The sequence below is a fragment of the Mirounga angustirostris genome, unplaced genomic scaffold (genome assembly GCF_029215605.1).
Source record: "Mirounga angustirostris isolate CCGP_5_RB_7025 unplaced genomic scaffold, mMirAng1.0.hap1 SCAF_17, whole genome shotgun sequence".
In the NCBI taxonomy this organism is placed as follows: domain Eukaryota; kingdom Metazoa; phylum Chordata; class Mammalia; order Carnivora; family Phocidae; genus Mirounga; species Mirounga angustirostris.
Genome location: NW_026991725.1, coordinates 27260780 through 27273322, shown reverse-complemented (window position 1 = coordinate 27273322; position 12543 = coordinate 27260780). Strand labels below are relative to the sequence as shown.

Genomic DNA, 12543 nt, shown 5'->3' with positions numbered 1-12543 from the left:
CCCTTATGTGGTCTTTCATCTGGCTTCTTAGCATAATGCTTTTGAGGCTCATCCATGTTGTAGCATGTGTCAGTACTAGATTCCTCTTCACCGTAGACTAATACCTATCGTATGTATGGACGGGCCACTGCTTGCTCATCCAGTCACCAGCTAATGGACATCTGGGTTGTTTCCGTTTGGGGGCAATGACCAATACCACAATGCACACCTGTGTACAAGTTTGTATGCATTTTCCCCCCATTTTTCTTGGGTAGATATGTAGAAGTTGAATTGCTGACTCACGTTAATTCTATGTTCAACATTTTGAAGACCTGCCAGACTGCTTTCTGAAGGAGCTACACCATTTTCCATCCCCCCCCCCCTTGCAGTTCCAATTCCTCCACATCCTTGTCCACAGTTGTAACTGTCCCTTTATTACTGCCTTTCATGGTGGGTTTGATGTGGCAGATCCTCCTGTAGTTTTGATTTGTATTTCCCTAATGATGCTAAGCATCTTTTCATGGGCTTATTGCTCATTTGTGTTGTGTTTTTTCCCTAAAAATGCCTACTTAAATCCTTTCATTTTTTAAATTAAAAAAATATATTTTTTAACTTTTTTATACTTTTTTTTTTTTAAAGATTTTTATTTATTAGAGAGAGAGCGTACAAGCCAGGGGTAGGGGCAGAGGGATAAGCAGACTCCCCGCTGAGCAAGGAGCCCGACGCCGGGCTTGATCCCAGGACCCTGAGATCATGACCTGAGCCGAAGGCAGCCACTTAACCGACTGAGGCACTCAGGCACCCCTTAAGATTTTATTTTAAAGTAATCTCTATACCCAACATGGGTCAAACTCATTGCCCCAAGATCAAAAGTCACACACTCTACTGAGCCAGGCACCCCTAATTTTACCTTTTAAATTAAGGTATTTATATAATTATGACTGAATTGTAAAGTTCTTTATATATTCAAGATATATGTCCCATAATTATTAGATATGATTTGCAGTGTCTCCCAGTGTGAGGGTTGTTTGGATTCTGTCCTTTAAAGTACAAAGCCTTGTAAGACTAAGGCCCTTATCTTTGTTTTTAGATTTCATTTTAGAGAGAGAGCGAGCCTGTGCGTATGCGGCAGGGGGAGGGGCAGAGGAAGAGGAAGAGAGGGAGAAGCAGACTCTGTGTTGAGCACAGAGCCCAATGCGGGGCTTGATCTCATGACCTGAGCCGAAATCAAGAGTTGGATGCTCAACTGACTGAGCCACCCAGGCGGCCCTAATCTTTTATTTATTTATTTTTTTAAGATTTATTTATTTAAGAGAGAGAGAAAGAGGTGGGGGTGGGGTAGAGGGAGAGGGAGAGAAACTCAAGGAGGCTCTGCACTGAGTGCTGTGCCTGAGATCAGGACCTGAACTGAAACCAACAGTCGGACGCTTAACCCACTGTGCCACCCAGGTGCCCCTCTTTAATCTTTTTATCGCTTTGCTTTTGGTGTTGTATCTAAAAATCATCACCTAACCCAAGCTCGCGAAGACATTCTTCTATAATTTCCCCTAGGAATTTTAGTTTTTAGCTTTTACATTTAGGTCTACGACCCATTTTGAGTTAATTTTTATAATACAGTGTGGGGGCTGCAGTCCAAATTTGTTCTTTCGCACGTGGATACCCAGTTGTGTAAATACTACTTGTTGAAGACTGTTCTTTCCATGCTGGATTGTCTTGGCCCCTTTGTGGAAGCTCAATCTTCCACAAAGTAAATCTATTTACTTCTGGACTCTCAACTCTATTCCACTGAGTCCAAATATCTATTCCTTATTAAGTCTCCCTTTTGAGTCAGTAACAGAGCAGAGGTTAAAGAGCTCCTCCACCTTAAGTCCCATCCTGGACTGCTCACGCGTGGAGCCAGGTGGGGGTGCCGCACTCAAGGGCCTATTCCAGGGCAAGTGGCCTGTCGGGGAGGAGAGGGCTCAAGGATAAGGAACATGAAACAGGGGGGTTCCTGCCCCCCTCACCCCTCCTGGAGCAGCAGCTGTCAGCCCGCCGCTCCTATTCCTGCACAGCCCCTGTCCTGGAGGTCCCAGGAGGAATGGAGAGGGAGGGCATGGAGGAAGAATGTGGGTGCCTTACATGGCAGTCAGGAGGGAGACGGCACCCTCCCTGCCCGCCCCGCCTGCTGGCTCCTCGGCCGCCTGCCTACCTCAGCACCTCACATTCTCCCGCTGCCCTGTGGAACCCCACGCAGAGCCTCTATTTACACCAAGGCCAAGGGCATCAGGGCTCAAAATATCCAGGCTCCTGAGTCCTGGAAAGCACACTTGGAGAAGAGGGAGAGGCGGATGGGCAGATGCCCAGGCCCCCTCGTGCCCTGCCGTCTCGGTGGGTAGGGTGGGAAAGGAAGAGGAGGAGGGGTCCCCAGGTCCCCTCCCCACCGGAGGCAGTATCTGAGAAGCTGCTGGGCTTGAGGGAGGGGAAGGCGCCCAGGAAACTTGAGAGGTGAGAATTTCACACACTGCCGGCTGCAGCTGTGGCCTGATCACAGGAAAGCAGACGTGCTGGAGGAGGGGCAGGGGCCTGCGACACAGGGGCTGTGGGCACAAGGACAGGCAGCCTCCCTGGTAGGGTCAAGCACACTTTATTCAGCACAGGAATGTGTGAACACAAGGGCCTTGGGCAGGGTTCCTGACAAAGAGCTCTGCTTCAAACCCTGCTGTACCCAGAGCAAAGTCATCATGTAAACCACCGGGCCCAGAGGGGAGGGGGCGCAGCACAGGGTCACACTGGCCAGCATACGGGGAAGCTGGGGTGGGTGGCCCATGCCCAGGAGAGTCGTGAGCAGCTCTAAGTAACTCACTCAGAAGAGCCAGGGTGGGAGGAGGGCAGGGGCCTGGCCCATTCGGGGGATTATCTCCACCACTGGGGGCCCCAGGGTTCAATTTAGCTGAAGCAGCCAGGGCTGCTGTGTCAACACATGATTCAAAGGCCCTAAAAGCCATAGCCCTGGGGTGACAGGAGAGGTGGCCCGTGGGGGTGGGGGTGGGGGTGCAGCTCTCACAACCAGCACACTGTAGCCCTGGCCATTGCCTCCAATCCGCAAAATGTAAATGGCACCAGCCTTCGCTGCCCAGGACCCCACTCCCTTGACTGGGGTCCCCAGTGGAAGTGGGGAGGGGCACGGGAGGGCAGAGAAGGCTCTGCAGGCAGAACCACCTGGATGACTACGGTCCTGCCCTCAAGACTCATGATTGGGGGTAGGGGAAGGTCTTGGGGTCTGCACCAGGCAAGAGCAACGGTTTGAACCCTCTGCCCAGAGAGCGTGCTTGTGGCAGGGCCCACAGCTTGGCCTGAGAAGCCTCCGACCAGAGGAGGCAGCCCAGGACCTCTCTGCTCGGGTCACTCCCGGCTGTGCTGTTATGCTGGGTACACACAGGGGCAGGGGGAAGGAGGGGATTCTGGGAGGGAGGGGGAGAGGGCGTGGTTAGGGAGGTGGTGCTGGGCACCCTGGGACCCTTGGGAGTGACAGGGAGAAGCGGCGCACGACGGCACAGCTGGGTCCAGCTGAATTCCTGATTAACAACTGTTCTGAAGACCAGAGGGGATGGGCAGAGGACAGACATGCCACCTTCCTGGAACTACCCCTGCTAACCCAAGAATGGGGCATGTTAAAGAGCACCCCTGCCCCCAACCAGTAACTAGAGTGGCAGGAAAAGGGGGCTCAAAGTCTGGGTGTGGATGGTGACAGCACTCCTTCCGTGGGCTTTGGGCTCAAATGTAAAATGCACAAACTTTTTCATCACCGGGGGACAGAGAAGGGGCTGTCTCTGGCTGGACGGAGGCTGGGAGGGCAAGGCCGGTGCCTAGTGGGTGTAAGTGACAGCCAGAGCCCGGCTTCTCTCTACACTACACACGAAGGTGGCTGTGGCAGGGGACTCAGGGAGGGACGGATCTATCTAAATGACTCACAGGCAGCTGGGGGAGGGGTGGCTGGGATGACACAAACGCCCCGATATCCAGGGACCACAACCAACAGGCAAGAGGAGCACAGGTAACCACTGTGCAAGGAGTGGGGAGGGCAGCCTGCCGGCACACAGCCCCACGATGGGCTCACTCGTCAAACTTCCCTTCCCGAATGTGCTCGAAGGAGAAGGGCAGGAACTTGAAACCGGTTCCGCTGTAGAATTTATTCTGGAACTCCACCCTGGGGAAAGGGAAAAGGAGTGTCATCATTCCACAGAATCCTTTTGGGATTTCACAGTGGGCTAGAAAGATGCTCTGACTCTCCTCCCCAAGGCCTCGCTTTCCTAGCTGAGCTTGGGAAAGCAGCTTGGCCTTCTGCCACCCACCCACCCACCCAGCCCAGAGCTTGGCCTAGTTCCCATAGCGCACATAAGCCCTGCTTCTGAAGGCAAGAGTGCCGCATAGCTCCTCCCTGGTTTGTCCTCAGTTCCTGCTCCTTTCTGCTGAGCACAGTGTGTTTATGCAAAACTCTTTGTCTAGCCATGTGCAAAAGAAGTGCCCTTGGTTTGAGTCTCTAAGGGCAATGTAGAGACTATCCACTGGACTCCCGCCGGGGCTCAGGGGCTTGAGGCCCAACTCTCAGGGAAGCCCCTGGGCAGCAGCGAGCTCAGCGCCAGGGACTCTGGCAAGTGCCCTTGTTTTCTAGTTTGTTTCTTTTCCTTGCAGGAGGAAGGAGAAGGGAGGGTTTTGAGTAAACACTGGAGGCTTTGGGGAGGAAATTCCCAGGAAAGGGGCATGGGGGGGAGGAGGAGTCTTCTCCAAGTAATGGCAAAAATATTCTCCAACTACAAAAACATCTGAGAACGAATTCTTCTCTCAGGGGCTGAAAGGAAAAGCAGAGCTTCACCTCCCTTCCCAGGCAGCCCAGCATCCACCGCTGAAGGTCTCCCTGGGGCCCTTTCCAACTCTGAGGGGCAGGAAGACAGCACTCCTGGAAGCAGAGCTGGGCTGCAGGCTACACTTCCCCCTGCATACTCCCTGGATGGCTGCCCAGCAACCAAACCACCACCAAATATGGGCAGAAAAATGCATGATTCAGAGAATAAAAAAGCCAAGGAGAGCTGCCCTGAGGAATGGTTTCCACTCAGCGCTGAGTGACCCTGGGGACGCCAGAAGGACAGAAGGACAGGCGGGGCTCGGAGCTGGGGCCCGCTGCAGGCAATGGTGCTCATGCAGGGCATGGTGGAAGGACTGTCTGCTTCGGGGGTCAGTCTGTGGTGGCCCTCAGAGGTCCTCAGAGGCCCCGTCAGCCCTGGGGTGCTGGCTGAGGACACTGCAGAGCTGCCGGCTCCACTCCCTGAGGAGAAGAGGTGAACAGAATTTTCTGCGTGGGCGTAAGAACAGGCGGCCTTCTCCTCCCAGCCCCACATTCCAGGGGCTGGGCCAAGGTCCCAAAGCCTCCCAGACTCTGGAGGGGTCCCTGGGCCAAGGGAAAATAGGACCTGGGGGAAGGGGCTTCAAACTGAAGTCAGTCACAGGATTCCTGGCAAAAGCAATTTCAACCCGGGATCTGGACTCATTCACACATCCCAACCCCGAGAAGTCCTAGAAGCTACAGCTATTCAGGCCTCCGTTGGGGGAATTAGGTGGGGATGGGGTGGGTTCCTGCCTCTCACCCACTGCTGTCTGGTCCTTCACGTTGAGTAGGCTGTTTGCATATGGCAAGCGCATTTCTGAACAACTGGAAAGAGACCGACACATCCCGTTTGCATTCAACAACATTTATCGAGATGGTGGGCAGGTCATCTTAGGGTCTACTCGGGGTCCAGAACTCTGAGCCCCTGGCTGGCTAATCACACAAACAATTTGAATTCCAGACTGGATGAATGGACTAGAAGCTTCAGAAGTTTTCAGATGCCCGTGGGATCACCATCCTTCTCTTGGCATTCCTCTGTGTGCCTCATCTACCCAGGGGGCCCAGCGGGAAGGAAGGGCTACAAGTGTCTGGGATGCAGGTGCATAAATTCTGCCAAGTGAGTCCATGGGCGGTCCCTCTGACACATGGCCTGATACCACCTCTACCACCAGCCACTGCCTGTGGTTAGACTTAGGGTGGCCACCACCACGGACACCTCAGGCAGCTCATGGTCAGCCTGACTTCATGCCCCTTCTCGGCCTCACTTACCCCAACCTCCCGGAACAAAGCTGGAAAGCAATCTCCCTATCGGACTGCCCAACCACCCCTCCCTCCCAAGCAGGGAAATGTGTACTTCCTGAGAAAGTACAAACACGAAGTTCTTTGCGCCAGGGCCCTGCTGGGTCCTCTTATTTTAGGAGCCTGCTACACCACCCAGGGAGCCTCCAGGGCTCCGCCGTGCCCCAAGCCACCTCTAGAATTCTACGGTTGTGAGGAGGGTGTCAGGAAATCGGATGGGTTTCTCGGACACCCCTTCCCTTCCAGCTGCGGTACTGGCAAAGGCCACCCAGTGACCCCGAAGGATAAGTGGGAGTCCCGGAGCACTCACCACTGCTACCTAATAGGAAACCTTATTTCCTTGAGTGAGGGAAGGGTCTCCTCCCTTTCCTAGCGGGGGTGTGAGTGAGAAGAGGCAGTTTTAGGAAGATGATCCTAGACCGAGCTGCTTCTCTGGCCCTTTCTGCCGCTCTCTGAGCAGTCCAGGGCCTGGAACACACATCTGTCTAATGGCCCACATGTCAGGGCAATGACGGCAGCCAGGAACCACACCTGAGGTGTGCTTTCTTCCGGGCCAGCCGTTCCCGCACCCGTCCTGTGGTAACCTGCTGCGGTGCCACTCCATTCCTTATGACAATATGGTCCCCCCTTCCTTTGGCCCTCGACCAAGGGAGTTGGGAGTTTGTGAGTGTGCAAGTGTGCACATCGACACGTATGTGGGATCTGCTAAGAAGGGATTTAGTTCCTGAAAGTGGGCCAGGGGGCAACAGTCTTTCTACTAAAGTCAGTTTGGTGTCCACAAACTGACAAATCCTATCCCTGCCTTTGCCTTTCCTGAGGAAGAAAAGACAGCTAATTACAGTAGGCAAAAATAGATAGACACGTAACACAGAAGGAGATGAAATCAGCAAGTTGGGACAGTAACCTGTTCACTCTTGTTTTCAAATATATCACCCACCTCCTTTAGGACCCCACACGAATCTCAGACTAGTGGTTTATGTTTGTTACCAAAGCAGACATTGTGGTTCTTGTCCCCACTGAAGACATCCAGAACTTTTATAATGGGGCAGCCCTTGCATCAGGATCAGGAAACCCCAGCTGACAGCCAGGGGTAAAGTGACAGGTATGAGGACGCCCAGGCTGGACCCCAGGAAAAATAGCAGCAATGTCCCGCAGCCATTTTCGGCAGGACCAGCTGTCCCCAGCCTCACAAGGGGGCCATAACTCAGAATTCCTGCAGACCTGGGGGACAAGAAGGCCCAGGAATCCCTGCAGTGCATCCATATTCGGCCAGGAGGGGGAGCACGAGCACCCGTTTCATTCACCCCCTTTCAGTAAGGGCGAGGCTCCAAACGTGCCTCCAACAATGGATTCTGAAAGCCGAACAGTTTCGTGTTTCTCTTCTCCGTAATACCTCTACTACCCTAACCAACCAACCCACAGGTTTGTCTGACGAGCCCATTCCTTGAAAATTACGGGCATTCAGATGTGCTTCCTCCAGGGGGTCTCCCCTCTCTAAACACTAAAAGCAGTTTCTTTACAAGGGACCATGGCCAAGATGCCCTCTCCACAGGGCAGCCCACTTCTAAGCAGGGTGGCTGCGATGTGCACTTGAACACAGTTATGATGAGCCAGGGCACTGTGACAGGCACCTGGTACGCACATTATTTCCTATTCATCACCACAACCACGTTACGTGGATACCATCCTCTCTTCACCTGAGAGAAAGTAAGGTTCAGTGAGGTAAGTGCTCTCCTCTGGGGGTCACCCAGCCAGTGACAGCAGAGATGGAATTTGAACCCAGGTGGGCCTAATTCTGAAGCCTGTTCTCTTGCCGCTCATCAGGTCCTTGGGCTCATTCACGGGGCCGTGGGAAGACACCTTCATTTGAAGGCCACAGGTAAGCCTGAGGGGGACATAATCCTTCTGGCCACAACAAAACATGGCCTCCCAGGCTGCCTCTGCTCACTCTGGAGATTAGGCCCAGGCTCCAGCGACCTTCCTCACCCTGTGTAAGCCTGGCTCCCTGCTCTGACAGTTCTGACCCAGCACCGTGACTGCTCCCCGGCCCGCCCAGGGAGGAGGCTACAGGCTCCCCACTTGGGTTGGGATTCAGGTGGGGTAGTAACTGGCCCCTCCAGCACAGGGCGCAGGAAGACAGAGAAGTGACTAGGGAAGGAAGGAAGAAACAGTGAGTCACCAGAGGCTGGTCACACAGACATTGCCTCATACCAAGTGGCTGAGGAAGTGTGCTGGGGAGAGAGTATGCTGATAAGCTGAGAACAGGGTGGCGTGCCAGCAGTCTGAGCCACACAGCGCTCCTAACCTCCTGGCTGGACAGTAGATAAACAACAGCTGGGTGGGGAGGAGGGCAGCAAGGAGGAGGAAGCCAGCCAGAGGACGGGTTATTTTAAAGGAGCTTTTGAGGGAAGAATAAGTCCCAGTTGCGCCCCGCCCTTCCGTGCCTCACATTCCCCTCTGTCCATAACAGAGGAATCTTTGAGGGGGCTCAGCATAACCAAGTCAGGAGGAAAACCAAAGATAAGGGGAATGGGGCAGAGGATCCTTGGGTTCAGGTTTAGAAAACGGATGTAACGAGACATTCTACACACACTCTGATCTTGAGATCATCAGCACCACAGACCATCTCGTCTAGGAATTCCTAAGGTAGGGTCAGTGAGTTTGTGGCCGCCCTAAATGGGTAAAACTATTGGGGGGGATGTTTCTCTAGGGAGAGGGCCCAGAGCTTCCAGGGCCACTGGGGTTTGAGACCCAAAAAGAGAGGGAGAATCACAACATAAAGGAGGAAGCAGAGACTCAAAAGAGGGAGGGCTTGAGGTAGAGAAGCCAGATAAAGTACAGGATGCCTAGTTTTTAGTATGAGTATGTCCCATGTACATTTGGGAAATACTTGTACTAAAAAAAAAATTCACTGTTTATCTGAAATTCAAATTTTACTGGATGTCCTGTAATTTTATTTGCTAAATCTGGCAATCCTACCTTGAGGTCAGGACCTCACTGCCTGGACCAGACCGCACCTCTCCCACCCCCTGGGACTGAGCTAGCTCTCTCCAGACAGAGCCATTAAAAGCCACAAACTACTTTAAGGAAAACAAACAAATCCAAACCTGCCCTTCTGAAGAAGCTGCTTCAGGGCACTGAGCTACACACTATGGAACCAGGAACGCCCCCTACCCACATGGAGTTGCCAGGGCTCCTACCCAAAGACACGGGCACAATGACAGAACAAGGGGGACAAAACTGGGGTACAGTGTGCTCTAGCATCTTCCTGGACTGCCAATCTATTCCAGAGTTGCTTCCATCGCTCTGAAGACAGGAGAAAGTTTATGCCAGAGCTGAAAAACCCCAAACAAACCAACAACCTCAGCAGGTCCATAATCAAGAGCAGTGAAGAAGGCTAAAGGCAGGGAGAGGGAATCTGACAACACCCACCAGAGAATTCTCCCTTGGGGGCTCTGAAGAGTGAGCTGTGCTTTTGTGGAGGTTTCCTGATGCTCACTCCTAATGTAGGTCCTTGGGCATAATGATGTGAATGAAAGCAGACACTTCCTAGTGTCTCCGGATTCTGTACAAGAGCAGAGCTGCCCTCCGAGCAGCTAAGGACACATCCCCAGTCCCCCGAACTCGCTGCCGCTCACCAGTGTAACCGCAGCGCATGGAGGAAGGCCGAGAGGCCCTCCATGATCAGCAGGATGGCCACGGTCAGGGTGGCAAAGGCGGCGAAAATGAAGAACAGCGCCAGACCTCCTGCCAAGCTCTTCACGCTGAGGCCGATGTGGATCACCATGGTCCAAAGCACCTCAGACAGCTCTGGGGAATGCAGAGACGGGACATCCGGTTCAGTTTGGCAAGAGGTATTGTGGGCCTTCCAGTTTGCTCTGCTGTCCCTCACCTGAACTGTCTGCTGCACCCTGGCTCCCTGCAGCCTTAGGGGGACTACCATGCATAGCTAACCTGGCGAAGGCACTGGTCCTCCCATTTGGACGTTGTTCTCCCAGGATTCAGGAGTCTGAATAATTCCAGAACCCTTATGTTATTTCCACTCTACTTAAGCCCTACATCTGAGAGAGTGCCCAGAGAAGGGGAAAACCATAATTTTCGACCTGAGAGAAATACACTCACGTGCATGAGCAAGGCTGAGGGCCCAGAGCCGCAGGTAGGAGGCGGTGTTAGAGATGCAGCCCAGGCAGTACTCGATGGTGTGGATGGCCTGGTGGACCATGGTGTCCCCAAAGTCAAACTGTCATGGGAGGAAACCAGAGAGAAGATATGAGGCTGAGAGGGGATGTGTAGATGGTGCTGTGGCCACTTGGTGCTTTGGGCCTGGGTGTGAGCGCCAGGACTAACGGTTACATGGGCCAGGAACCCCCAACGCTGAACTCAGGTGGTGATTTCAGCTATGCTATCCCCAGAAATCTTGCCTGGCTTAGCCCCCAACTGGGACACCCCATTTCCCTTAATTCTCTACATTTTAATGACCTCCATCTTAATGAGATGATTCTCAACCCATTTGTTTTTTCTTCCCACTAGACTGTAAGCTCAAGAGTGGAATGTATGCCGAGTTAAGAGCGCTCAGAGAAATGGACTGTCTGGACGCGGGACTCGTAGGGCCCTGCTGCTGGGCCTCCTCCAGCTGACTTCCTCCTTACAGTGCCCGAGGGAAGCGCCCTGCTCTGAGTCAGGAGAGCAGAAGGGCTTTCCCCGGCCATGCTTCAGGTGACAGGCTATCAGGCCAGAGGCTGCCGAGGCAACACTAAGCCTCTACAGCCACTCCACTTATTATTCTTACAACCTGCTGGGAGCAAGATAACTTTTTTTTTTTTTTTTGGTGGCTTCTGAGAAGATGACACAGGGAAATTCTGACAAAAGTTTTCCAAAATCCTCCAGTTGACTGAGACCACACTGAACATCTATTGTTTTTTTGTTTCTGTTTTTCTTACGCTCCCTTTCTCCCAGCTTTCCTTCCCACATCAAAAACCGTTTCCAGGGGCGCCTGGGTGGCTCAGTCGTTAAGCGTCTGCCTTCGGCTCAGGTCATGATCCCGGGGTCCTGGGATCGAGCCCCGCATTGGGCTCCTTGCTCCGCAGGAAGCCTGCTTCTCCCTCTCCCGCTCCCCCTGCTTGTGTTCCCTCTCTCGCTGTGTCTCTGTCAAATAAATAAATAAAATCTTTTAAAAAAACAAACAACGAAACTGTTTCCAGAATAAGGGGGTAGAGCTAGAACAAGCTTGCCGGAGTTCACATGCAGCCCGCTCCAAGCCGGGCTGGGAAGAATTACCGGCATCTCTACAGCGCGCCAGGCACACTTCCAGGCCTTCCCCCACCCTGCCAGGTGGAGCAATCAGCTGCCAAAGAACAGGAGGCGGGCCCTTCCTGGGCTCCTCCCACACAGCCCGCCCAGAACCCCAGAAGCACAGGGCCTCCCCGCCTACCCTGCCTTCAGGTCAGAGTCTGTTTTTCACCAGTTTCTTTCAAGACTCACATGACCACTCCCAAAGGACACCAGAAGTGTTTTTGGAAATTGCATGAGGGCAGGACAAGAGAAGGACCTGGCTGGTAAAGTGCTAACAGCCCAGGCCTCAGGGGTGCGGCCAGGAGGGAGAGAGACCGGCTCCAACATGCCATCTTTGGGCGACTGCCTCAGTTTCCCTCACCTGACCATCTACATTCTGAGTATTTCTGGGCTTTTCTTCTGCAACAGGCTCTTCAAGCCTCCTAGTTACCCTAAAAACTCGTTACCCCAATCCCAACAACGCTGCTAAGAGCTCTTTCCCACCAGTGCTGGCTGTTGCCCCAGGGCCCGTGCTCAGAGGAAGGAAAGGTCCCTGCTCCCAGGAGCACTGGTCTCTGCTCCTAAGAGCTCCACGAAAGCAGGGACTGCTGTAGAACCAGGCCCCTTTCAGCAGTTTTATTCTACCCAGAGTTCTTCCCAGAAGAATGGAGAACACACACGGAGGAAGCCTCCCTTCTGGGTATTACACACACTCTCTGCACTTTCTCTTCTTCCCAACTTCCTGCTTTGTAACCTTGGGCAAGTTTTCATCTCTATATGATGGGGGAAGACTGTGGTGGGTGAGGAGTTAGGGTGAAATGCAGTCAAGCATTCAGGAGCCTGTATCACTGCCTCCGGAGTCAGCTGTGACTGAGGAGGGCAGCTGCAGACTCCCGGTCTACACACTCCTCCAGGTGCGCGGCCCATCCCCTCTTCACCTCCCGGGCCCTGCCCTCCACCCTCTCTGCCCCACAAACCCGACCTTCCCGGCACCCGCTCCCTTGCCTCCCAGATGTGAGGTCTAACACATTCTGTGTCCTGACTGAGCCCCTGCAGTGTCTCCCACTGTCACCTTTTCCTCCTCCCTCTGTAGACATTCGCCTGCCCTCGGTTTTCCTCCTACCTCCCTG

General features: G+C 53.5%; 1 protein-coding gene across 7 annotated transcripts in view; it reads right to left on the bottom strand.

The window, feature by feature from the left end:
* Positions 1-2594: 2594 nt before the first annotated feature.
* ATP6V0A1 (ATPase H+ transporting V0 subunit a1) overlaps positions 2595-12543 on the bottom strand; it is a 62574-nt gene continuing 52625 nt past the window's right edge. For 5 of the 7 annotated variants that reach the window (XM_045888897.3, XM_045888894.3, XM_045888896.3 and 2 more), the window contains 3 exons: positions 10265-10382; positions 9781-9952; positions 2595-4168 (listed from right to left, as the gene is read on the bottom strand). In XM_045888897.3, the coding sequence (XP_045744853.1) occupies positions 4075-4168; positions 9781-9952; positions 10265-10382 (384 nt within the window). In that variant the 3' untranslated portion in view covers positions 2595-4074. The remainder of the gene's footprint in view (positions 4169-9780; positions 9953-10264; positions 10383-12543) is intronic. The other 2 variants (XM_064583095.1, XM_064583096.1) reach the window with 1 other exon arrangement.